The sequence below is a fragment of the Azolla caroliniana genome, unplaced genomic scaffold (assembly GCF_043228905.1).
Source record: "Azolla caroliniana isolate FFs.n. ecotype wild unplaced genomic scaffold, voAzoCaro1.0.p SCAF_1, whole genome shotgun sequence".
In the NCBI taxonomy this organism is placed as follows: domain Eukaryota; kingdom Viridiplantae; phylum Streptophyta; class Polypodiopsida; order Salviniales; family Salviniaceae; genus Azolla; species Azolla caroliniana.
In genome coordinates this window covers 34,622,962-34,649,845 of record NW_028230436.1, presented here as the reverse complement: position 1 = coordinate 34,649,845, position 26,884 = coordinate 34,622,962, and the positions used below count along the sequence as shown (strand labels likewise).

Sequence of the window (26,884 nt, the reverse complement as noted above, 5' to 3'; positions counted from 1 at the left end):
CTTTAAAAATCCATATTGATGAATGCCCTCCAATTTTGGAATGTTCATCAGATTTTACATGTTTCTAAGGTACAGTCCTAATTTACTCATCATATTGAACATTTCTGCACACGGCATAGCATACGGATCTTGATCTTGCAATGGTGATCTTCAAGAGTAAAGTAGTAATCCACATCATGCTAATACACATTTTCAACTCACACACTGCTTTAAAATTGCACATGATAATCTTTAAAAATCCATATTGATGAATGCCCTCCAATTTTGGAATGTTCATCAGATTTTACATGTTTCTAAGGTACAGTCCTAATTTACTCATCATATTGAACATTTCTGCACACGGCATAGCATACGGATCTTGATCTTGCAATGGTGATCTTCAAGAGTAAAGTAGTAATCCACATCATGCTAATACACATTTTCAACTCACACACTGCTTTAAAATTGCACATGATAATCTTTAAAAATCCATATTGATGAATGCCCTCCAATTTTGGAATGTTCATCAGATTTTACATGTTTCTAAGGTACAGTCCTAATTTACTCATCATATTGAACATTTCTGCACACGGCATAGCATACGGATCTTGATCTTGCAATGGTGATCTTCAAGAGTAAAGTAGTAATCCACATCATGCTAATACACATTTTCAACTCACACACTGCTTTAAAATTGCACATGATAATCTTTAAAAATCCATATTGATGAATGCCCTCCAATTTTGGAATGTTCATCAGATTTTACATGTTTCTAAGGTACAGTCCTAATTTACTCATCATATTGAACATTTCTGCACACGGCATAGCATACGGATCTTGATCTTGCAATGGTGATCTTCAAGAGTAAAGTAGTAATCCACATCATGCTAATACACATTTTCAACTCACACACTGCTTTAAAATTGCACATGATAATCTTTAAAAATCCATATTGATGAATGCCCTCCAATTTTGGAATGTTCATCAGATTTTACATGTTTCTAAGGTACAGTCCTAATTTACTCATCATATTGAACATTTCTGCACACGGCATAGCATACGGATCTTGATCTTGCAATGGTGATCTTCAAGAGTAAAGTAGTAATCCACATCATGCTAATACACATTTTCAACTCACACACTGCTTTAAAATTGCACATGATAATCTTTAAAAATCCATATTGATGAATGCCCTCCAATTTTGGAATGTTCATCAGATTTTACATGTTTCTAAGGTACAGTCCTAATTTCATACAAAGCACGCTTTATCATAAAAAACTCTCCTAGAACGAGCTGAAAAATGTGTACGAGAATCATGGGAGAAAAGCTACAAGGTTGCGAGGCCCAAAGGCAAAATGTAAAGAGACAAAAAGAAAGAAAGAAAGATGGATGAACGAATACATAAACCATTCACATAGAGAGCCAATAAAATGAAACATAGGAGTATTAGAAGAGAGATTTAAGACCTCATTTCTTCTTCTTGGATTTTGTCGACTTGCCTGACGTTTTGGCTCCTTTGTATCCTTTAATAGAGAATTTACCTTTCCTCTTCCGTTGGACGGGTGGTCTATTCGAGATATCACCTGCTCGGAACGGCATACCAAGCAAAGTCAAAAGTCTTTGACCTTCCTTATCGGTCCTTGCGGTTGTTATAATGGATACATCCATCCCTCTTGGCTTATCTATATTGTCAAATTTGATCTCAGGGAAGACACCTTGCTCTTTGAGCCCTAGATTGTAGTTTCCTTTGCCATCAAAGCTATATGGATTCACACCCAAAAAATCACGTGTACGAGGAAGCACCAAGTTCATCAACCGATCCAAGAAGGAGTACATAAGCTGCATTGTATCACAATGAAACAAACACTCTGATGGATGCCTTTGACAAATAAATAACTTCGTTTAGAAATGGTTTTATTTTTAACTTCATGAAACCATACAAGCCTTCTCATGAAAAAATCTTTGAGATGCACTTTACATAACAGGTAACATAAAATATATTGCAAATCTTGCAAATCTTTTGATGGAAAAACTGGTTAAAACCTTCAAAAAGGATTACCCAAACTATTGACACAACATTCAAGCAAAATGCAAGTCTTTTAATAAGAAAACCTCCTAGATGTAGTTGCAAACATAAAAGAGATAGCAATGAAATAGACGAAGAATAAGTAGAATGCAATTGTTCGATTGAAGAAACATCCTGAATCCTATTTGAAAGCATGTAAATGGACAATACAAAAGATTCAGAATAGATGTAAAAAATGCAAGTCTCTTCCTAGATACTATTGATGACAATGGGACACAGAATGAAATAGATGTAAAAATATGCAAACCTTATAACAAAGTGAGAAACGTTTTTTCGAGGTTACCCATTGAGAACATGAAGGGACAAAAAATTAGAAGTTTTTTCTAAGGAAAAAAGACAAAGAACACAATATACCTCTCCTCTGAGGGTAACAGCAATACCGACAGGTACACCGGCACGGATCTTGAAACCAGCTATAGCTTTCTTCGCTCGAGTTATGCATGGTCTTTGCCCTGTAACTGTGGAGATGTCTTTGATTGCATTCTCAAGAACTTTCGCATTCTGAGACGCCTCGCCCACACCACAGTTTACCACGATCTTCTCTACTCTTGGAACCTTCCGAAACGGAAAAAAAATGTATACATAAGCACAAGGAGAAGGTAGATCTGTTAATAGATAGGATGGCGAAAATTTAGGGCATAGTTTTTTTTTTATCAGGTTTATGTTACGTCTATGAAGGAACACTGAAGGTTAGGATAAAAAACACCATGGTTAACCACAATCTTGTTATCTCCCAGAACCTTAGGAAAATGTATACATAAGCGCACACAAATTAGGATAGATATTTTAATACATTGGGGGCAGATTTAGGTTGAGCATTTGAAACGAACATAATCCCAGAGTTAGGGTGGGTCAAGTAAGCTTAGAGTAAATTTATGACAAACTATAAGCCAATTTTCGGATAGATATAAAAGCACATTGGAGCCAAACTCCAGAAAAATCCTTGAGCACACAATTAATGAAGTAAATATATGGCTTTTAGGCATAATTTATGAAGAAAATTATCCAAAAATTAGAGTAAAAACCCCAAATCTAGTGCAAAAAGGAACTTAAGATCAGATATCAAAATTAGGGTAAGCAAATACCCTAATTTAGAGTAAAGATATTCCCAATTCTATAGTTAAAAGTATACAATACTATAAAATCTATGAAGAAAAGGAAGCCAAATTTAGGATTAGTCAATGACGAAGAAACCCACGATAGAGTAAACAGAACTCAAATATGAGTGCCAGGTAAACTTTTCCAATAGTAACGTTAGTCTATGATGAAAAAAAGATTCCAAAACATGGATAATTTTATGAAGAAACAGAGAACAGAATTGGGATAAGAGAATCAAAACTATGTAAGAGGAGACAGAAGAATACCTGTAAGACATTTCCATACTTGAACTCTTCCGAGAGAGCAGGAATAACATTGTTGACATAGATTCCTTTCAGACGAGGCATTGTGTCAAGATTCGCATCAGACGGAGGAGAAGCAACAGAAGAAGAAGCTCGCAGAGACAGAGGTTTTCTCGCCCTTACGGAAATGGAGATTCCACGCTGAGAGACAGACACGAATTGTTCTTTCGACCAGAATGAGGAAGAAGATGAGGAAGGTAGAGTCGTTGCAGTAGCTGCCATAGCCATGGAGAGTTTGAGCTATCTTATCTCAACTATCTCCTCGTCGAAAAGGACCATAAATATATATATGTATGTACAATACATATAGTGAAGAAGAAGAAGAAGAAGAAGAAGAAGAGAAATCGTGAACAGAGTAAGGGCTGGCTATGCAGGTTTCTGGTATTTGCACAAACTGCCCTTCCTACTCCGCCTCATAATTTTAGGAAATTACACGAATCGCCCCTTCATAGCTCATTTCCCTTTTCACACCAAAAACATATGGACCTTTCTTCATCGAGACCCAAGCTTTTCCTCATTTAGACTGAGGTTCGGTTTATGTAACTAATGAAACCCATGTGTCGCTACTCCTCACAAAAGACCTTATTTCCTCTTTCTTTTATTTATGGATTAATTAATGATTGAATTAATTAGCGTCATCAAATCGCCCATCCTTGACCAAACTCGGTTCCTTAACAATGTATAGATCGATAAAGGTTGATTATACTCCTACTCTTTTTTTTTCTTTGTTGATTGTTTTGAAGGAAGCAATTGTGCATTAATGGGTGCCAAATCACAACTTTACTTATCTCTTTGCTTTGCCATATTAAAAATTGATCAAAATACCCCCTTCCCTTTGTCTATCTCTCTCTTGAATATGAGGATCCTCACTTGAAGAGCCAAACACTATTGGATATGTTATGTCCCATAGGCCTTGTGTCTATATTCTGGTTGGGGCTCATTAACTAAGGAAATATTGCGACTCTTTTGGTGGGTTTTCAATCAAGAACTAGAACTTTGCCCTCCCCATTGTATAAGGTTGTCTCTGACTACATTAGTTGTAGAGGTATATTGTACAATTAGAGTATGAAAAAACGGTTCTTGTTTGATGATGTCTAGAGTACCACAATGTGCACATGGCCTATAGGCTGAAAGGGGAAATGATTTCGTAGTTTTCACAATGAAGGTTTGCGGGCACCTTGTTAGGAGAGGTGTTGCTTTTACATCACTTAGTCTTGCGACACCTTAGAAGTTTAAATTGCATAAGATACTCACAATTGTAGTAGGCACATCAAAGAATTTTCCTATTATCATGTTGTTTTCATGAGAGACAGAGAGAAAGTGCCCAAATAGATGTAGCTCAGTTGGTAAGGGGGAATGATTTAGTAGTTTTCACAATGAAGGTTTATGGGCACCTTGTTAGGGGAGGAGTTGCTTTTACATCACTTAGTCTTGCAACGCCTTACAAGTTTCAATTGCATAAGCTCCTCACATTTGTGGTAGGCACATCAAAGAATTTTTGTATTGTCATGTTGTTTTTATGAGAGACAGAGAGAGAATGTGCCCAGATAGATGTAGCTCAATTGGTAAGGTTGCCCAATTGAGACCAGGTCACAAGTTCAATCCCTACATTCCACAATGGCATCTAGTAAATTAAGAGATATATATGGAGTAATAGAGAGGTTCGAAATTGGGTTTCGAACCCAAGATATAGTGCTAATAGTGTAACAACTTTCCACTAGGGTAAGCTAATTATGATAAAAGAGAGAGTGACTGAGTGAGTTAAGTGTAAGGGCTGCAACAAGTAAGCAAACAATTTTGTTTTATTGATTGTGAAGAAGATAAAATAGTTTTGTTTGCTTGATCATGAATACACACTAAATTTTCTTTAAAAACCAAGATGACATAAAAGGATTTTGAAAATACTTCAGCCATGCTATTTGAAGTACAGTTCAAGAAGTTTCCGGAAAGTATCAAAGACACTAGTTAAAGGATCAAATTGAACAGGTCGTTTTAGTTCCAAATCTGGGAAGCGATTGTTCAAAGCCTCTTGCATTCCTGGCATTGCCATCATTTCTTGAAGTTGCCCCATAGATGTATCTTTACAATCTTGGGGTGTATCTTTGATTTGTTTTACATTGTATCCTATGGTTCCCAAGTAGTTTTTGTATTTTTCGATGAATTCTGGACCTGGATTTGGTGTTCGTGAATATATCTACAGAAATTATGAACAATTAGTTTTGTCATTAGTCCATATTCAACAACAAAATTGAAATCCAAGAAATTATTTTGCTGAAATATGTGTTGCATTTCTGGAGTATTGAATCAAAAACTATCTAGGTACCTGCACAAAGCTCTTGTCCTTCGCTCCTGACACGAGCGCAAAATTATCATAATCCGTGTCAATGACATCATAAGGCTCCTTAGGAATAAAGGGTAGATACGGAAATTTCAGAAAACATTTGGATGCAATCATTTCCTGTCTTTCTTCGTCTGTCTCTGCCATCATGATGTCAGTATCCTCGACACACTTGACAACCCCTCTTATACCAGTTATATATCCATCTGGGCTGCCATGCGCACAAAAAGTATCCACTTCTATTGCTTTCTTCTTCTCGTCAAATGTATACAAGCCCTATGGAAGCATGAAATCAAATGAAAAACACACATTTTTTTGGTATTTTCCAATCATTATAGTGACACGTGAGTAATCCCCCCCTCCCCGCAAAAAATAAATAAATAAACACTACATTGTTTCTATTCATCATATCATGACAACCCACTATTTTGCAAGGTGAGGTCATTATCCTAGTCAATGATGAAATGGTATGATTTTCTAATTCCAAGTCTAACCTGTGTACAATGACAATCTTCTTGACCTTGTCCTGCAAATCCACGTTTCAAAGATGCAACTTCGAACCATCTTCCTGCATATCTTGCTGGATTAAAATTTTTAGCTGTCATGCCTCCCATAACAAAAGGTATTTCACCATCTGATGTGCCCTCTAGTCTTAGGACAGTGTCAATGGGAACAGCTGCTATTTGACACAAGGTATTGCTGATATGATTGCTCTCCGCAAAAGCCTGGTAAAAAACTTCAGTTTATTTATATAAGGGTAAAATACCCCTAAATTCCATGGAAAAAAATAAGGAACCTATCAGACTTACTAAATGCTTAGTTTATTTTCTGTAAATAATATTTGCATTTCCTCGATGCATTATAAGCTCAGGCCAATATTTAAAAATTCATCATAATAATAGCCAAAAAGTTTTCAAAATCTGTGAAAAATAGCCATTTGATGATAAACACCCCTAAGTTTTTCCTTGCGAACCTTGACTTGTTGAGTATTTATCATAGTACCCCCAACTTTTCAAGCTTTACCAGATATTCCTCTGTAGAGATGAATTTTCCTTCTACCACAGGGGTATTCTGGTATCTTTTGAAAAACTGAGGAATAGCCGAAGAAAACTAAAATAAAATTGGGGTGTCTTCCTTCAGAAAAACAAGCAAGCCATTCAAATCAACAATATTCCCAGAGTGCTCTTGGAAAAATATTGCTCCACATAGAATACCTGATGTGCATTGTTGACCACTAACGCTGCAACCAACACCGAAGCAATGGCTTTACACGAATGGCCCTTCAAGTCCCAAATAGTAGATGGGATGATATTTTGGCAAGATATGATGACCTTGTTCCCATTGGTATTCTTGCAGTTATATCTACACCAAGACCTCTCTCTCTTCCTCTTTTAATACTTTGTCAAGGGTACAATATTATTATATAGATTTATTTATTTTTTACATCTACCTCTCTCATTTAAAAATAACCAGTCTTATTATGCAAAAAGCCTTCATAATCACCAGACAGTCTAGAAAAGTAAAACTATATGAACTGCAAAGATTTGTAATCGACAATCATAGCAATTGCCAGAATTCGAATTGGTTTTCACTTTCCATCACACAGTAACATATCAGCAGCTGGAATTTTTAATCAATTTGATCCAACATTGACACATCGGCCTCCCTGCTACATGAACATTCACACACAGATATACATATGTGTATGTGGGTGTGAAGAGACGTAGCATAACTTTGATTTTAGAAAACAGAGGTAAATAAGCAAGCACTAATATAGCAAATTGGGGAGTCTCCTTGCATTATAGCAAGAACCATTCCTCTTCATTAATCGGAAGCTACTAAACAAAATTGGGATGCAAGTAACCCTGACAGAACAGAGCAAGTGTATTAACAAAGGACAAATACTCTCTTTTCTTCTCTCTTGCTCGCTCAACAGAACAAGAACCTGGTTTTGCTGAGGAGAATTTGGGAGTTCGAAGACGCCAAGGAGAGCAGAGATGCCATCTAATTGGACCCCAATATTGCCATCTGATTCGATACCCATAACGAGCTACCATATCCTTCCTCGCATTGTTTCCCTTATCTTCACAGATGCCCCTGAGCTTCCCCTGCCCCTGCCCCTGCCCCTGCCATTGCCCATGGTCATGGCCCCTATCATTCCATACCCCGCTCTCCCACACACTTTGGACTCCTTCACCCAAATGACCTCCTCAACACATGCCCTACATTATATATATGTAAGTAAGTAAGTATGTATGTATGTATATATATGTATGTATAGATAGATAGATAGATCGATCGATCGATCAAAGAGCCACTATAACGGTAGACACGCGTTATGCCCCGCATCATCCCAGCTCGATGGCCCTTCTCACCCTTATGTACATATTCTGAAACAAAATGGCTCCATGCATACTTCAAACAAACTCCACACTATTTTTAACACTCTTGAACTGCGCAAACTAGTATCGGTTTACATCACATGAGTGGTTTCTCTCACTTTCTTGTGTGAGTATTTTATGCTTTGCGGGATTGTCAAAGTCATCGTTTCGATGTTGGAATTGCAACAACAAGTTGTCGGTTAAAGAAGGGTTTGATCGATGCTTGTTATCTAGGTTCAACACTTGTTATTACTCCTTGGATGAAACTCACATGATATCTATGCATCTTCCTTCCTCTTCTCCCTCTCTACATCATCATGTGTAATTTCTCTCATTATACACGGATGGGGCTTCCAAAAGGGCTCTCTCTCATGTGTGTGTGCGTGTGTGCATGATTTAGATGCTACAATGTAAACCACCAAGTAGAGGGAGAGATAGAATGATATAAAGAGACATAGAGAAGAATATGTATATTAACAAAATGGAGGATGATTATGCAATGATAAACAAATATATAACTAAGTAATAACCAATAATAATAGACTCTTAAATAAGATATAACCAACTACTAAATATGGCTTCAAAATATGTATCTCCCACGATATGATTCACAAGATCGAAACATGATGAGGTGAAGTATAAAACATGATTTAATCTATAAGATATCGTTACTCTTTGAAACACAATCATAACAACAAACACCTTAACATTTTGACTGGTTATCTATACGCTTTGTGAAAAATGGACTTATAATACTACAAAACACATAGAAATACTTCCATGTCTTATAAACAATGTCTATGATTAATCATGGAGTATTTCTAATTTCTTTTCCTTATCTTGTTTTACAAATAATGCAATAAAATGACAATATTTTCTAAATATAAAAACTTTTCCACTTTCTTGTGGTACATATAGGTTTAAAGCACATAACTTGTCAGCTACTTAACCTTCACAATTTACACAATATGCTTACAATGACACACATCATTTTTAGAAAAATATTTCTAGCCTAACATTCATTGTTATAAAAAGGCTCCACTATTCAATTGCCATGTGCATGTTTATGATGTAGGATGGAAATAATATTGGACCATCATACTTTCCATAATGATGAATATTTCATAATGTATGCGAATAACATATAATCCTCAGTGCATTTTCAAGGAAAACATAATACTGTGGAGACTTTTTTGTGGGCCTCTTTTCACTTTCCTATTCAAAATTGTATAATATCTTGTTTATGTGTGTGAGCTAAAGAATGTTGAGTTTGTTTTTATCCATTCACAACAAATTTCTCTCTTGATGTTTCTCATGTTTTGGTTTTCATTGGGGACCCCCATTTCTATTAACCTCTTGAATTTATAATATCATATAGAATCTTGAGAATGTAAAGTTGTAGTTATGTCGAGACAACTTATGAGAAACTTTTGTTGCTCTTTGTATTTCTTCCTAGGAAACACATTTTCCATAACATGTGCCGTGATATATTTTTTTGTTTGCAAATTGTTCTGATGCTAATAGTATTTATGTCATTCTTATAGGCCAATACATGTCCCATGACTTTTATAATGACATGCAACAATGTTTGGCTACAATGACATGTCACGACTACACATTGGTTATTTAAAAATGTTTCTTAGTAATACATTGGACAACATAAATAGAAAATGTCAAAAGGTGCATCTTCCCATGCTTAGTTGTATAGGAGAAAAGCCATCTTTGTGCTTAGATGAAGGCGAGACAACACTTATGTGCTATGAGGAGCATACCACGTTGATTCAGGGAGATCTCCTTCTTGGGGGAGTTCGTTTCTCACCGAGTTTGCACTATGACCTAGTCCATAGTTCAAGGCTCTCATGTATCTTTGTTTCGTTTGCTGCATGAACTTGTTCAAAAGCATGCCGATGACATGTCTGATATAATAATTGCGGATTGGATTGGATAGACTAACATTGCATTGCTTCGGCCAAACTACGCATCTGGAACACTTGTTTCTTTTTTTCCATTTCCTGGTACACCACTTGTGACAAGAAGGATCCCCGAAAGAGTGAGTGAGGGAGAAGAGGCCTGCTGTATGTATGTATCATGTATGTATGTATGTATGTATGTATGTGTGTGTGTATCAGTATGTATGTATATATGCGGTATGTGTGTATGCATAATGTATGTATGTGTGTACCTGTAAATATGCTGAACGTAGAAACGAAGCCACAGTACAGGTGAAGCTGTAGAAGGTCCACATCACTCTTCGACGTATCTTCTATGGTGCTGGCATCGACCCTATTAACGGTTAGTAGTCAGAAAAGCTTATTTCATTATACCCTTAATTTATTGTGTTTGTTGCTGTCTGTACTCTTGACGGGATGAAAAACTGACCTTACATGATCCATCCATGGTTCTAACTTGGAATGATTCATCAATCTTCTATCTTTAGTTTGTAAAACACCTCAAAAAATGATCCCATTATTGTATGTGTGATTGGTTATCCTTATATCACAGTGAATACATGCTGATCCCACATCTAGAAAATGTCGTGATGGTTGGATCACATTGCACACATTTTTAAACCACATTGAAGAAATTTGGATTCTTGCATCAAAACCTGCGTTCAACATATTCTGATACGACCATATTGAAAGCATGCTGATGCTTTTGACAAGGCATGCATTGACCACATTCTGGTTGGTCAATCGGGAGCATGTGGATACTTGTAGGAAATTGTGGATTGAACATATTCTGGTACCATATTTAAAATATTTCAATACGTGTATTGAAACACGAACCAGAGACTCTCTGTAGTGTACATTTGAAGTATGCAGATACTCGTATCTAAGCATGCATCAAAGATATTCCAGTACCACATTGAAAACATGTTGATACTTTCAAATCGTGCATTGAACATATTCGGACACATATTGAAAGCATGTTGATACTTGCATCAAAGTGCAGATTGAACATTTTGATGCCACACTGAAAGCATTTGATACTTGTATCCAATCATCACCCATTGAGCACATTCTCATATCACAATGAAAACGTGCCAATTCTTGTTTTGAATAGCACATTGAACACATGCTCATACAATGATCTGAAATTAGTATCAGAAGATCATGATACTTATCCACTCGTTTTATCCTCTTCATAGGCCCCTTCCAATGGGAATTATATTGACTCCTATCATTTATAGTTATCCAATGAGTGCACAACATCCAGTGCTCGAATAAGAAGAGTTATTGAGGACATATGGCTAACATAGTATGGTCATCATCTGTTTTCTGATCCATGGATTGTTAATATCTGATTATTTGCCCTGGTATCACCAGATGGTGATGTTTACATATAAATATATAATAGTTTATAAACATTGTTGATTCTTTATTGTTTTTTAGGTTTTAATAGATATTCCTTAATAATGCTGGAAGACATATTTTGCATGTTTAAATTGATATTAAATACTCTTTATGTGTGTGTGTATTTTTCTCCCTATATATAATTTTGCTATTTCTTTTATTTATTTGTGAATTATTTATAGATATTAGACAGTCGCTAGAGAGACTATGTGTATATCTATAAATGTACTAGTTTGAAAATTTGGCAATTATATATATATATATATTGTTGGTCAATAGATACTCGTTAAAAATGCTGGAAGGCAGAAATATGCTTTTCAAGCTTTAAATATGCTACTATAAATTTGCATTTCTAGAATATTTATTTCATTTCATTTTATTTGTGTATTGAGGATTCTTTGTCTAACAGTACATTTGAACTCTGATTAACTGGAATTTCTAGAGTTGCAAAAAGGCAAATTCTTTTCATCAATGGCTTCTGATCGCATTCAACAAAGATCTCGTGCTGTGCAAACGAAAACTAGCATTGATGAAAAAGACCTCGATCCATGGACAGCCTGGGCCTATAAGCCACGTACACTTACAGTGCTTCTTCTTGGGGCATGTTTGCTAGTGTAAGTTTGATCATCCCTAGCCCCCACTACATAGGGCTTATTGTTTGCTACACACTGTGTATTCAATTTATTGATGATGTACTTGTAAGGCATATTGTGCAATTTGTACAGGTATGTATGTGTTGGTGAAATTGATTTTTACCTTGCTAAAAATGCAGCTGGGCAAGTGGAGCTTTACATCAAGAGTCATCATTGGAAAACAATAAAGAAACAAACGTTTATCGGTAAGTTATCCCATCCCTTTCTTTCAGCATACTGTGAATGGTCCATATTAGATGTCCAGAAGCCTTTTCACAAAAAACAAATTTATGGGTGTGTATATCTGTGATTGGCTTTTACCAAATAATAAAAATCAAAATTTGTATTCCTTCCCTCAGAAAACATGATAAACACATCCTTGCCTTGATATTCCATTCATTACGTTCATTCTAGTTCCTTTTAATGTATTGTAGCGATCATGATATGCCAAAATATAGTTTGCTGAAGAATTACTCTCAGGCTGTACATGTATCTACTTGTCTTTGTTTGATATGAAAATCAAAACTGTCACAATATACTTTTTGCACATATCCATCATATTATGTTGTTTGCACTTAGGTCACTGATCACCAAGTAAATTATCAAAATATCGTCCTGTGAGAAGGTAGACATATTCAAAATTGTGTAGATATTGAGTTGGTTTTGATAAAATATGGATTTTGGCCCTTTGCTGCATGACATCAATGCAATTTACATGGCAGAGTGTGGGAAGATATTTTGATTTTGTTAATTGAATGACCAAAAGCACAAATTTGGGGTTAATAATTGACTTTTGACTCTATACGTGGGCAAGACATTCTCATAAATCCACGTACTATCATAAAAAATGTCAAATGGATTTGTTTTTGATGGTTATAATGAAAATAGATGTAGAATTTACTCTGAAACCCCATAACATTATATAAAGATGATGCAATCCACTATGACAAACTTTTTTTTCCCCATAAAATGAAATTAGCACCAACAATCTTTGTCTTTCTTTTTTCAGAGGGATATGGGCAATGATTGCGGTGTTTCTGGGTTACTGCTTATTGCAGGCACCTGATACGTAAGCTTTAAGTCTACTCAGTTTGCTCATGTGCAAATGATTCAAATGTGCTAAATTCTGGCGTTAACAAGAGTTCTGAAATATTGTGATGCATATTTCAGTATTCTCATTCGACCTCATCCGTCTTTTTGGCGTTTAATCCATGGGATAGCGGTGGTGTACCTGGTCTTCCTTTCTTTTATTTTATTTCAGGTAAGATTTAAACCAGGTTTCTTTGCTCGCATGATCCAAGTATCTCCCTGGTTGCTGTAAATTTCTCTTGTTTCATTGCCAAATTTGGTTCTTGCTTGAGAGAGGCAAAGTATCGATTGAAATTTTAGTTTAGATTATGCCTTTACTAACCAGCTTTCCATTTTGTTTGTTTGAAGACACGAGAGGATGCACGCCAATTTATGAAGTATCTGCATCCAGATTTGGGTATTGGTATGTGCAGATTATGAATAGCAGTTTTTGCTTGTCCCAAAATTAAATAACTTTTCAGCCTTAACTTGTTATATCACTGAATTTGGTCTTTGCAGAGCTTCCGGAGAGATCATATGGCTCTGATTGCCGGTTGTACACACCAGATAATCCAAAAAGCATGTTCATCAATTTATATGTAATGTCATCAATGCTATTAGGATCAATGATTATTATAACATGTGCAAAATTTCTGTGTAGAAAATTTACTGAATGAATGAGCTCATGGTTATGATGTATGCATTTGTGAATTGGCATACCTCGAAACCCTTCAGATGGCTGACACGCTGTGTACAATGGAAAAATGCTCTTGCACTTTCAATTTATGCAAGTTTAGCTGCATGCAGGATTGAATAGAATAGGATGAGATGCATCCACACTAGCACAACATCCATGAATGAATGTAAAACAGTAAATGAATATTAAGTTTTGAGAGCCTCAATATTTGAATGAGATCATATTCATGTGAGTTATTTTTCTTTTTAGTTTAACAACATTTGGTGAGTTTGATGGTTGATCTTTTGCCTTTCTCTTGGATGAGTTTTATGTATGATCTGGAGGTGACAATTGGTTCATAACCCTTTTCGTGGATTGTCCAAGATGGTTAATTGGATCTCTCATGATTGTAAACTTGCTCAATGCATGATCTTGATGTGACAAAATTGGTCTGTAGCTTACATCTTGATGGTTACTCGGATTTCTATTCAGTACCAACCAAAAATCATATTGTTATTTCGGTTTCGAATGTTTACGGCGTTGTATTTGTTGAATTGATATTCTTGTAGGACACAGTGTTGGATGAGTTTGTAATAGCTCATGTCCTTGGCTGGTGGGGAAAAGCCATTATGATTCGCAATGGTTCTCTCTTATGGATATTATCTGTAGGTTTTGAGATGATGGAGGTATCGTATTTCGTACTTTAGTTCGTAACTTTTTTCAACTATGCGTAATGTCTTTGGTGGTTTAAATGATAGAAAAATAGAATTTGTTTTAGCAGGAGCATAAAACTTGAACCCTGTTCTAGTTTTAATATATGGTCTAAATACATTCTGTTGTTCATGTGCACGTAAAAGGATAAATTATGTTAAAAGAGTATAACTGTTCTCAGTGTGTTGATGGATTGCAGGTCACCTTCAATCATATGCTGCCAAATTTCAATGAGTGTTGGTGGGACAGCATTATACTGGATATATTGATCTGTAATTGGATCGGTATTGTTCCAACATCTTTGCTATTGTATTCAAGTCTAGAATATGAACTATGAGTATAAGAATGTGTCATAAATGAATGTCTCATCCTCTGTGTTTCACCAATACTTTATTAAATTTCTTCTCTTGCCTTTTTAAAAGGTATATGGGCAGGCATGAAGACTGTACATTATTTTGATGGAAAGACATATGAATGGGTTGGGTTAAGTCTTCAGCCTAGCATTCTTGGCAAGGTATGTAAGTGTTCTGCAATTTTAGTTCCTAACAGCATATGTGGCATTTTTCTCACTACATTTTATGCTCAAGTTTCAATTAAATGTTTCACGTGTATCTCTGATCAATCAGAATTAGTAAAATCCATATGGTCAAAATCTTAAATGTAATTATTCTGGTCAAATCTTGAGTTCAAATGAACTATTTGCATCGTTTTTGTTCAAGAAATGTGTACTACAATGATTAGTCATCTTACTCTCAATTACCCAATATATCTTGAGTTTGTTACTTGTTTCCTTCCCCCCATTTTGGTTTTGGGGTTTGGAAATAATTTTGGGTCTGAGACTTCAAACACTTATAATTAACTCAAATAAATGGCTTAAAATATCCACCCTACATATTTACAATCAAGACAAACGACAAGCTAAGGGATTGAGATTTTTTTATTATGTTTGGAATGACTTGCTTAATTGATCGATTGGGTAGTTTAGATTCAAATTCCAGACCTAAACCGAAATTTCTAATTAGTCCCTAAAATCAAAATAAACGTTTCATAATTTTCTTGTTAGTCCAGTAAACCAGGACAAATAACTTGGATTTTTTGGAGATATTAGATACTGAAGCCAAAATAAATAACTTTGAAATGTTTTTGATGTGATATTCTAAATAAATATTTGGACAGGTATGGTTCAAACTCTTAAGACATGTGATTTGGGACTTGAATTCCTTTCTAACTAGAACCACGAAAAAACAAGATGAATGACTTCAAAAAAAATCTCATTTGTCCCTAAAACCCAAAAAATAAATGAACTAATTGGTTTTGTTGTTTTACTTGTTACTACGTTCAAATATATATTGTATTACTTTGGGGGTTCATATGCTTGTCTTGCTTGATTTTTTGTTTTATCAGGTTAAACGCTCCTTGGGTCAGTTCACTCCTGCCTATTGGGATAGAGATGAGTGGCACCCTTTATCAGGGCCACTAAGATTTATTCAGATTCTCGGACTCGTAATTATCATACTTACAGTGGAGCTCAATGCTTTCTTTCTTAAATATTGCCTTTGGGTTCCACCATCCAATCCGCTAAACGTATATCGGCTAGTTATTTGGTGGCTTATAGCAAATCCTGCCATTCGAGAGTATAATGCATATCTTCAAGACAGGTCTCTCTCTCTCTCTATATATATTATTATGATAAATTTCTTCTGCCAGTCACTTTGACAAGTTAATACAGTTATCTTTGTGTGGTTTCTCAACATATGGGCCACATTATAGATGGTCATTTGGAGATGTTAATATATCTTTCTCTATCCATCTTATGGATTCGAGTTTTGATTCTGTAGGCTTAGAGGACCCCGCTTCCTCCAATCGTGTCCTCAGTAACCTTTCACATTATAGTCTCACTATTTTATCCTAATTTTTTTTTATCACTTCATTTGTTTTCAGAAGGCATATGTATGTAGAGAATGCATGCATATGTACTTGTTTTGTCTCATAGCACCCTCTCTCTCTGGCTGTTGGTTTGGTCGTTTATACTGTTACATGAAAGTCATAAAATTGATAGACCATCCACATCCCCATCCCTTAGACCATATATTCGGTCTTCCTGGATGGTAATGATCATTCTCTCTATCTATTTCTCTCTTTCATAAAAGTTATTGTATTGCATTGTGTGTTTTCAGATTTCCTTAGCGATACATACGGTTGAATGTTTGTATTGATTCTATCTAATTTCACCTCCAGGATGCCGATAAAAAAAGTTGGAGCATTCACATGGGTTTCTGTTGCCATTTGCGTTGTTGAAGTCTTGATTTGCATTAAGTTTGGCCAAGGTATGGTGGCTTAATTTCTTCCACCTTGATTAGGGTTTTAGCATTTAACAGTTCACCTTTGGTACAGGTTTATACAATGAGCTGATGCCACGATGGATAGTATGGTTCTGGCTTTGTTTTGCACTTGGATTATTTTGTTTCCTGGTCGTTTGGTCTGTTAAATCATATCTTCAAAGTCATACGAAGAAGAATGGAATGACAACCAAAAAAGCTGCATAACTTCGTCAAAATCCAAAATCTGTCCAAAATCAGATTTTCATATACATAACCGGTTTCTTCTTCTTCTCTTTTCATCATATCTTAAATATTCTTCCATAGAGGTCATAACCAACCTGACAATGGACTGTACAATTAGATTAAAAAAAAAAGATTTCCAGATGCGAAGCTTAGATGCAAAAAATGATTGGTCAGTCCCAAAGAATTTTTAGTTAGTGGTGGATGGATATCATTTCACTTTTGATCTGAAGAGATCTATATTAGCATGTATGAATTTCGATATACCAACAATTCAGTGACAGATTCTATAAACCATAACTCTAGTTTGTTGGGGCCTGGAAGATTTGTTAATGAGAAGAATTTGTGTAGCTAACTATGATTGTTTCCCCGGCATGACCCTGAATGTTTGAGTTATGAGTACTTCCACTTAGTTTTAGTTAATCACCCATTACTGCCCTTGGCTAGCCCCTAGAAGAGGAGATAAAAGAGGGATGAATAGCCATATAATGCCCAAATAGCACCTATAAATAAGGGGATAAAATATGGTTGCACCTTCAGACTCATTGGCACAATTGGAGAGTCAATGACAACTCAAGGGTATTTTTGAAATAAAGCAAAACACTGTTTTGGAAAGTTTTTCGCTTGGTATTTGAAAAAATATGAGCACTCCTATCCTTGGCAACGATGTAGGCTTACCAGTAAAGTACTGTATGTTTTTCAATAACGTCCAAAGTTTTTTTTCATTATAACCGCAATAGGTAGTAAAGTTAATCAATTGGATTTTGTAATTAAGTTGCTCTTTATTGTTTATTTAACTATTTGTATTTTGACAAACTTTGCAAAATTGCGTAATTAATGAAGTGCCCCCATTAAACCAGATATGATCAGTCAGTAGCTGGTACTGTCTTTGTATGATGTCTTGATTAGTAGCTGAATACATTGCTTGCCTAGATAGTTTGATTAGATTATAGACAGTGATGAGGCAACCTTAGCGAAATATTGGTTGAACCAAGGGTAATATTGTCGTTTTTGACAATACCAAGGTAATATTTTGTGTACGTGAAAAGATAAAGGCCATAGATGATAAGTAAGCATCCATGGAGGGAGGAATGCACGTGTATGTCCTCCAAATTCACTGTACCTTTATGGGCACCCATTGGAACAATTTAGCCGCATAACAACTCTTAAGGGCTTGGTAATTAATGATATAATGTGTCAGATTTCTTTGTAAGGGCATAAACTTTTAAAAAGGGTTTAGGGATCAAAACGAGTGATTATATTAAAAGGGGTCTTAATCCTAGTACCACTGACCACAGCTCCCCTCTTGTTCTTGCACATAATCATCCAACATAAGATGCATCTCTTATGAATGTCGATGCCCTACCCTTGGAAACCGTTTCAACTAACGACACACAATACACAAGAAACGTTGCCATACGAAAACATATTAAATGCAACTCAACTTTACTTTGTTTCCTCACAAGGATAACTATTTCATTACTTGTCTCTTCTCAAAACATATAGAAATTGAATTCAATGATCGGAAGACTTAGATGATCCGGAAGGAGCTTTTATTATCTTTGGAAGATGCTGAAAGTGAGTAGATGTTGAACTCTAGAAGAAAGAAAGTGATTTTACAGAAGGCACATTTCAGGTGAGGCTTTGGCTATGTTTTCGACATAATTGAGGCAATGTGGATATTCTTCCGAACACTAGGGAGGGTTAAATGCAAGGTCCTAAGAGATACTTATAGGGAGTCCTATTCAAGACAAGGGTCTGTCTGGGTATGTGGCTTCTAAGAGAGGAAGTAGAGGGAATGGTGATAGACAAAGACGGTGGACGAGCTTGCGTTGATATATGTGATGACATCGTAGCCGCGGACTCCGCGGAAGCTACCGGATCCCCCGACGATCGCAATCTCATTGGCGGAACTCGTGATGTGGCCCTGGAGGCTAATGCTCCCCGAGGTGCCGGCCCCATCATCATACTCGAGGACCTCGACCTCGACCGCATGGCTAGTAGACGTGGAGCTGGTCTGGACGGTGTAACCTCGCATGGTGCCAAGCTGCGTGGATGAGGTCTCATACCCGGACGTTACATTTAGTGCAAATGCCTGGATCTCGCCGAAGCTGTTGGTGGTGCTAGTGTCAAGGGGAGAGAGGATGATGCCAATGTCGTCCCCGCCCACCTCGACTTGCACGTAGAACTCGAGGCTAGGGTCGACATCGGTCCCGATGTCGATGATACTGTAAGGGTCTCTTACTGGATTTGTCTGAGTGTCGGTGACTTGGTGGATGATATGGGCCGATGCCCATCGAGGGAGGCCCGACCGGGAGGGCTTGCGTTGCGTGTTGGTGCCAGAGTACCCTATCTTCCTAGCTGCAATGGTGGAGGTTAAGAGCAGGGTGAGGAAGAGCAGGGTCCGAATGAGTGTTGTTGGATGGGAAGCCATTGTCCACCTCTTCGTTTATGATAGATGCTTGGTCATCTTGTCCTCCTATTTATACTAACATTCCATTCCATACACATACATACATACATATACATATCTATCTTCTTCCTCATCTTGAAGACATTATCTCTCTTCTTTCTTTTCACTTTTCCCTATTCTTTTCTTTTTCTGTTTTCTTTTTAGATATAAAAAATGGTGGACGGCCCTGATCGTCTCGGATTCCCGAAACGAGTTCAGGGCCGTCCAAGACCTAGATCATTCACGGGTTGGAGAGCATTTATGAATTTTGTATTAAATAGTGACGAGGCTCATTCTTATCCATTTACAGGTCTGGATTGTGACGCATGTACACACTCATGAATGCATGTATACATATACATATACATGTACAGACTACAGTACATACACATGTACATATTTGAGTGTATTTCTTTGTAACATGCATTTGAGTGTAAGTCTTTGAGCGTATTTTTGTATTGTCAATATGTATGTCACTTTGTCCATTGCCATCTCTTGGAGGACTCTCTCTCTCTCTCTCTCTCTTATTGTACGGCTCATGCTGTGGTGTCAATAATGCCCGTCTCCGTCTCTTGCGAGAAATTTGTATACTATACTATCGCACACATCATACTTCCAATAAGAGCGTGAACAACATTTGTGTTGTTTTTAAGACTGCAATTTGGAATCGTGAAAATGAGCTCGATGCTTTTGACAGTTGGTTTACTAGGATGTGACACGATGCACATGATCTCATTTCTTGTCTTATTCATTTAATTGTATTTGTATCACTTATTTAATTACCAACATCTTTATGCAAGACCTATTATATTTATCTTTGCAAATATCTATTTATTGTTGTCCCTTTCCATTTTCGTCCATATTTATTGTATATGTTGCTGCCAATATCATAATACATTGTGGAGAATGTGATGAATCCTGATGTCATAGAACCATTTCCTTTTCATAGGCAATGGTCAGTGTTCATCGTCTAAAGTAAAAAATATGTGATGTTTTTCTCAAAAACAAACAATGTCACAACCCATTTCCTCTGGATTCAAACCCACAATCTTGACAGACAAAACAAAAAATATATAGTATAGAAGTAAAGTTTAGAATCTCAATTATATTTCTTTAGCATGTAAAATTTTATAAGTGCTCTCTTGCATGTTACCATTTCCTATGTTTGTGTTTTGGTAAAAGTGGCAACAAGAATGTTACATACATGAACTTAAACTAAGCTTATGAAGAATTCTTTCTATAGCAATGCCATAAGTTATAACATCGAACTACCCACAACTTTAGCCTTACACAAAGTACACACTTACCGCTACATCCTCATGTTTATATCGCGTAACTTCAACTTTTTAGTAATGTATATGCAAAGGCTCTTATATGTTGTATAACGGCAATGCTTTGACATTAGATCTCATGCTTATATATATTTCGTTTGAGGTTATTTGCCTTTATTCCAATTGATTGTCAATTTTAGGAGCTTAGGAAAAAGGACTAGGCAACTATATTTTTCCTCAGTAAAACATAAGACAAATATTTTCCCCTAGGGCATTTTCATAGTAAGACTTGGTTTCCTTGTCTCTCTAATTCCTGGAAGTTAAGTTTGTATTATTTACTAGCTCACATTCTCTAAACTCCTCTTTATGTGGTATCTATCCTTTGTTAATATCTCTCTTTTCATTTTCTCTCCTATAAGGATTTTAGGGGCAGACATATGGAAGTTTTGTTCCACATTTGCCCATAGATAGTCACCATGTGTAATTTTAGCTTATATTCCTTTTACATGTTATGGCAATGGTTGAAACATTGCCCACCATTCATTTTGAATTCTCCATTTATTACTCTATGGTAAAGATGCCCTCCTTTTTTATTTACATGCATTTCATGTTCACATCAAGGGGTAACCATGTCTTTTTCTGCCTTTTCCATTCATATTTCCTTTCTAACTTTTTTTATCTTGGAAAGTTGGTAGCACTTGTACGAACTTACTTTCTTCATATAATGTTTAAAGGCTCTTATCAGTTAGGTCTATCACTTTGATTGCATGATAGGCGGCTATAGCTTCCAAATAACATGTTTCTAATATGAAACTCACCTTATTGAGATGAATTTGTAATCGTTTAAACTTTATAGTTTCAATTTCTAAAACACCTTCGCAATGTCGAGATTTCCTATTTGTGTCAAACTTTAAAGCAATGTTTCATTGGTATTACTCTTATCACATATATGTACACGTCATGATATTATCCATGCCACATAACTTATTTTCGATTTAATATTAAGCTATATTTTTCATTTGCAAGCCAAACTGCTATGGTAACGTATTCTCCAAAACATAAACCTTTGATGGGTGGTAAAAAAAGTAGACCTTTATTCTCTTATGATAGAACTACTATAACAATTATATAGGGCATTATATATTGAAATAAATGCATTATCACTACATTGGAGCAAAAAAAATGAGAAACCCAAATTGATGTTTATATTTATATGCATCAAAGGTGTCACTTTTGGGAAGTCTCGCTATTTGATTTATCATTTGGCATGAATGATTTTTTTTCAGAACAAAATATACTTTCATTAGTTTTTAAAAAGGCATATTAGCGACAACATACAAAACAATTCCAAACAAACATGTTTTCATATGGCATCCTCTAGCCTCATCAACAAGCATATTCCTTTGTAAGCTTTACATAATTGGGTATGTGCAGCTAAAACGAAGTCCTTAGTTAAGTCCACACTTGAAAGCAACTGCTTATACCGAGCATCATATGCATGTGAATCATCACCATTACTCCCACATGTAAGGAATAATTAGAATCTAGCTCCCAAAGTGAGGGTTTCCCTTCCATACCTCTCAAGAAAAACAATACTATGAGCAATAGATCCACCATATTATAATGCCAATGCATCTCCCATATTTTGATACATATCCATCAATGAGAGCATCTGCTATACTGCTGTGTGGATCAACCTTGGGTCTCCCATGTCAAAACCGACCATCTTCATCTCCACGATCATCGAGAAAATACTCTCTCCGATTATCACCCAAAAAAAATTTCTCTGGTGGAAATATGCTTCAATCCCCGATGCCATCACCACTCATCCTTATGACTCATGAGAAACATAAAAGCTGCTTCATTTAGTCCACATCAACCATCTCACCATTTCACCTATTACCACCAAAATCCTATAGTAACAACAAATGAGTCTAGGAAAACATTTCCTCACCTCCTCATGATAATATGCTTCAACCCCCACACCATCATCACTTATCTTGATAAAAAAACAGAAAATCAGCTTCCTCAAGTTGACATTAACCATGTTGTCGCTGATTATCACCAAAATCTTGTACCTACAAAAACAACATGAGTGTACTCTCTGCCTCTCCACATGAAAATATGCATCAACCCCCACCCTAAACCCTAAACTAAAAATTATGCTTCATTGTCCGCATCAACTATCTCGGAGATTACCGTGAGAATCGTCTTACATCAATAGTCTTGCCATCTCGTTGATTACCACCAAAATTATCTGATTGGAACTCTAGTTACGATAATTCCAGCTTAGATTATTTAAAAAGTTACATAATTCATGCTTTGGAGAATGTGTCAATGCAAACTCTTAAGGAGGACAAATCAAACTTGCTAATCACGAGAGGGTCAAATTTGTTGTCATGGGATTGTACATGTTCGAATCCATCGTAGGGGTTAGATTCCTTTTCCATAAATTGGCCTCTTTTCTTAGTAGAATAAGGCAAACACAACGATGTCAGCATAATATGATATATGTATGTATGTATGTATATATATATATATATATATATTGTCCTACAAGGTATTGGTTCTCTAATTATCACTCGTTAATTTCTAACCACACCGTTATAATAGTCCTGCAAGGTATTGATTTCTCTAATTATCACCTTTGAATGTTGAAATTGCACTAGTGCAATGCATCAAGTTGATAAACTTGTCGGCACATAATGGATGTTCAACTTGATGAATAAACAAACAATCAATGCTATATAGATGTTAAAAGGGTGATTCCATGCAAGTCATTTGCATGCTAATGTCAACATGTTATGAATGATGACGTCCTACAATTGTATTGCAACTTAAACATCAACAATGACCTACCAACCATAAGTTAATATGTTGTCTCTCAAATGATATTGATGCGAACATTCCCTTGTGGATTGAATGTGTTAATTGATCATTCCCATGTAAATTCAACAAGTCCCTTAAGAGAAAAAACAAAGTCCCACATAATCATTGCTAGGTGGGTAAAGTTTACATGGTACAATAAAAATATTATTGTTGTAAGAGCTTGTTTATTCTATACCCCAAAGTGAGTTTGTTCTAAGGACAATCTCAATGAACATAGAACTAGATAGGTATTGGGTCAAGGAGAGGGTAAAAACAAAAAATGGTGGCAAATACACCAACAATTACATTGTTATTTTAGTTATATCATTAGACTCATCACAGAAACATTTTGAGCTATAATAACTACAAATTTTGATGTTTAATGAGCTCTTTCTAGCAAGGAATTACGATATGCATGCTTGAACTAATTACCAATCAAGTATCGAGAAAACATTTAACACGCACAACCTTGATTGATAGGAAAAACTAGGAACTCTTTGTTGTGTCAATGCAACTTACATAGACAAATTGATAGATAGATAGAATTAGTTAGCATGAAGTATGAGACAAAATATAACCATTTTATCGGGTGACAAACATGTGAGAGTGGATTAAGCCCATTGAAGAGACAAATTGACATGACATTCAAGGAAACAAAAGTGTAAACACAAACACACTCTAGGCACATACATATAACTCAAAGATGTTTCTTGACAAACATGTGAGAGTGAATCAAGCCCATTGAAGAGACAAATTGGCATGATATTTAAGGAAACAAAAGTGTAAACAACATACAAACTCTAGGCACACACATACAACTCAAAGAAGGTTCTTGACAAACATGTGAGGGTGGATTAAGCCCGTAAAGAAACAAATTGAAATGATATTTAAGGAAATGCAAGTATAAACAAAAACAGCCACACTAGGCCCACATATACAACTGAAAGAAGTTTCTAAAACGTCCCTTAAATATGCTTGGAGGTTCTAGATGGTTAAACCATTCTCTTTTAGAGGAAGTAGAGAGCATGGTGGTAAACAAAGATTGTAGAGGAGCTAGCATTGATGTATGTGACAATGTCGTATCCCGTGACCCCACGGAAGCTACCCGAGCCGCCTAGGATCGCGAGCTCATTGGTTGCCTCGGTGATGAGACCTTGGAGGCTAATGGTACCATTGACACCGGCTCCATCGTTATAGTCGAGCACCTCGACCTCAACCGAGTAGCTAGTGGAGGTGTAGCTTGTCTGCACGGTGTATCCACGGATGATCCCGAGTTGTTGTGATGACACATCATAGCCGGACGTGACATTGAGTGCGAATGCATCGATTTCGCCAAAGTCATTGGTGGTGTTGGAGTCCAGGGCAGGGAGTAAGGTCCCAATGTCGACCCCGGAGACATCCACTTGGACATAGTACTCGAGGTTGGGGTCAGTGGCATCGACTATACTGTAAGGATCAAAACCCCGAGACTCTACAACTTGCTTGATCCCAGCGGCCCATCGCGGAAGGCCCCTACGAGCCATTGATCTACGGCTCCCCTGGCCAAGCTTGGCCGAGGCATCTGTGCCGAAATTAGCAAAGATCAACACCAAAGAGAGGATGGTGACAAGTGCAAGACATCTAGTTGTGTACATTTTTGCTCTTGCTAGTTTAGCCCTTCACAGAGTCTTTTTTCACTCTTGGATTGAACAATGATGAAATGATTTGTAGGTCATTTATAAGGTTCACGATTACATTGGAGTCATCGTCCTTTCTATCAAATATGTATTTTATAAGATTAATATATATTTATATATGAAGTATTTTTGACCTTTTTGTTGGAGTTTTGTTTACTCATGTTAGAGTTTTTAAAAAGTAAAAGGAAAGGGAATGTTTTCAATCTTTAAAGGTTGATTATATGCTCATATTGTCTCTTTTTATGGGAGTTTGTGTGCGAATCTCGTGGTTATGAAGATGTTCTATTTTGTTTTACTACCATTTTGTCTACAAGAATCGACAATCTCACACACACAATCTCACTGCCCCTACTCTTTTCTCCTATTTTCCATTATGTATGACCCATTGAGCAGTCACCTTTTGAGTTGAGGTGCCCACATATTAAACACCTTTTCTAGAAGTTTGGTAAGTATTTGTGATCATTTCAACAACTTATGTGGTGATATTTTTCAATTGTTTGAACGTGTACAATGTAGGACAATGCTCAGACTTGTCTACTTATTATTATATCATACATTGATACCCATTATATCTTTCTTTAGCTAAAAAAATCTAGACATTTTTTTAATTTCTCTTTATGATATGACTGAGCGTTTATTCAAACTTGATGGCTATGTTTGTTGCACGCACCATTCTTTGGACCTCCACGGATATGTCCATAGTAAAAACATTTTTACTTCTCTTAATGGCCATAACCTTATAAATGTGGATTGTGATTGAAAGTGGCATGTCCAGAAAACATGCACTCCATCATTCTCCTCACAAGTATTCATATAGAATGTGGACTAAGTCATGTAGAATCAATGGTGTCAGTTCAAACCAAGGGGTTGGGCTCTTAAATACATACCTGTCACAAAAAGATGATTTTGCAGTTTCTTGCAACATATGCGACACAATGTTTGCAGCACAAACTCAAAATATCTAATGCAAATTGTGACAGTAGATCAATCTTGAAGAATGTGGACTAAGTCATGTAGAATCAATGGTGTTAGTTCAAAACAAGGGGTTGGGCTCTTAAATACATACCTGTCACAAAAAGATGATTTTGCAGTTTCTTGCAACATATGCGACACAATGTTTGCAGCACAAACTCAAAATATCTAATGCAAATTGTGACAGTAGATCAATCTTGAAGAAATCACTAATTTTCACTCTATAAGACATCACTCAAAAGAGTTATCATGTTTTGCCAAGAACAGCATAGTTCAATAAGAACAATATCATTCAGTGGTAAGTTTGCTCAGGCCGATTGTACAGCCACATTTTTGCCAAATATATTTTCCTTCCATTGGTAGGGGTGGGGGTCTATAAAAACCATCCTCAATTACACTTCAGCAAGCAATTTTGTCAATTAGTCACCAAAGCTAGACTAGGCACTCCTGCAACTGGCCC

General features: G+C 36.2%; 5 protein-coding genes across 5 annotated transcripts; 1 reads left to right on the top strand and 4 right to left on the bottom strand.

The window, feature by feature from the left end:
* Window positions 1–1,096: 1,096 nt before the first annotated feature.
* Window positions 1,097–3,749, bottom strand: LOC147870053 (Ribosomal L5P family protein). Its single transcript, XM_087336436.1, has 3 exons — window positions 3,430–3,749; window positions 2,420–2,620; window positions 1,097–1,818 (listed from the first exon to the last, which is right to left on the bottom strand). The coding sequence occupies exons 1-3, from the start codon at window positions 3,691–3,693 to the stop codon at window positions 1,447–1,449; spliced, it is 837 nt and encodes a 278-aa protein (XP_087192562.1). The 5' UTR covers window positions 3,694–3,749; the 3' UTR covers window positions 1,097–1,446.
* Window positions 3,750–5,213: 1,464 nt separating this feature from the next.
* Window positions 5,214–7,894, bottom strand: CHL (chloroplastic lipocalin). The gene is made up of 5 exons (XM_087336424.1): window positions 7,749–7,894; window positions 7,018–7,165; window positions 6,298–6,528; window positions 5,789–6,079; window positions 5,214–5,659 (listed from the first exon to the last, which is right to left on the bottom strand). The coding sequence occupies exons 1-5, from the start codon at window positions 7,805–7,807 to the stop codon at window positions 5,381–5,383; spliced, it is 1,008 nt and encodes a 335-aa protein (XP_087192550.1). The 5' UTR covers window positions 7,808–7,894; the 3' UTR covers window positions 5,214–5,380.
* Window positions 7,895–10,337: 2,443 nt separating this feature from the next.
* On the top strand, window positions 10,338–17,541 carry PSS1 (phosphatidyl serine synthase family protein). The gene is made up of 13 exons (XM_087336404.1): window positions 10,338–10,476; window positions 11,980–12,151; window positions 12,310–12,375; window positions 13,179–13,238; window positions 13,340–13,430; window positions 13,607–13,661; window positions 13,757–13,836; window positions 14,483–14,599; window positions 14,824–14,908; window positions 15,047–15,138; window positions 16,029–16,282; window positions 16,863–16,951; window positions 17,019–17,541. The coding sequence occupies exons 2-13, from the start codon at window positions 12,009–12,011 to the stop codon at window positions 17,168–17,170; spliced, it is 1,284 nt and encodes a 427-aa protein (XP_087192530.1). The 5' UTR covers window positions 10,338–10,476; window positions 11,980–12,008; the 3' UTR covers window positions 17,171–17,541.
* A 1,180-nt stretch (window positions 17,542–18,721) lies between these two features.
* LOC147870050 (uncharacterized) lies at window positions 18,722–19,650 on the bottom strand. The gene has a single exon (XM_087336416.1). It carries the CDS (start codon window positions 19,617–19,619, stop codon window positions 18,963–18,965), a length of 657 nt encoding a protein of 218 aa, XP_087192542.1. The 5' UTR covers window positions 19,620–19,650; the 3' UTR covers window positions 18,722–18,962.
* Window positions 19,651–24,522: 4,872 nt separating this feature from the next.
* LOC147870049 (uncharacterized) lies at window positions 24,523–25,502 on the bottom strand. Its single transcript, XM_087336392.1, has one exon. It carries the CDS (start codon window positions 25,408–25,410, stop codon window positions 24,784–24,786), a length of 627 nt encoding a protein of 208 aa, XP_087192518.1. The 5' UTR covers window positions 25,411–25,502; the 3' UTR covers window positions 24,523–24,783.
* Between the last annotated feature and the right edge of the window lie 1,382 nt (window positions 25,503–26,884).

Bases quoted from the DNA above. Each gene is read 5' to 3' on its own strand.
- CHL (XM_087336424.1), bottom strand. From the start codon at position 7,807: ATGGCATCTCTGCTCTCCTTGGCGTCTTCGAACTCCCAAATTCTCCTC. The intron at 6,529-7,017 runs GTATTCTATGTG...GTTTTTTACCAG, and splicing joins TGGTCAACAATGCACATCAG to GCTTTTGCGGAGAGCAATCA. The intron at 5,660-5,788 runs GTACCTAGATAG...TAATTTCTGTAG, and splicing joins AGGACAAGAGCTTTGTGCAG to ATATATTCACGAACACCAAA.
- LOC147870053 (XM_087336436.1), bottom strand. From the start codon at position 3,693: ATGGCTATGGCAGCTACTGCAACGACTCTACCTTCCTCATCTTCTTCC. The intron at 2,621-3,429 runs GTATTCTTCTGT...CCGTTTCGGAAG, and splicing joins AGTATGGAAATGTCTTACAG to GTTCCAAGAGTAGAGAAGAT. The intron at 1,819-2,419 runs GTATATTGTGTT...GATACAATGCAG, and splicing joins CTGTTACCCTCAGAGGAGAG to CTTATGTACTCCTTCTTGGA.
- PSS1 (XM_087336404.1), top strand. From the start codon at position 12,009: ATGGCTTCTGATCGCATTCAACAAAGATCTCGTGCTGTGCAAACGAAA. The intron at 14,909-15,046 runs GTATTGTTCCAA...CCTTTTTAAAAG, and splicing joins ATTGATCTGTAATTGGATCG to GTATATGGGCAGGCATGAAG. The intron at 16,952-17,018 runs GTATGGTGGCTT...CCTTTGGTACAG, and splicing joins TTGCATTAAGTTTGGCCAAG to GTTTATACAATGAGCTGATG.
- LOC147870049 (XM_087336392.1), bottom strand. From the start codon at position 25,410: ATGTACACAACTAGATGTCTTGCACTTGTCACCATCCTCTCTTTGGTG.
- LOC147870050 (XM_087336416.1), bottom strand. From the start codon at position 19,619: ATGGCTTCCCATCCAACAACACTCATTCGGACCCTGCTCTTCCTCACC.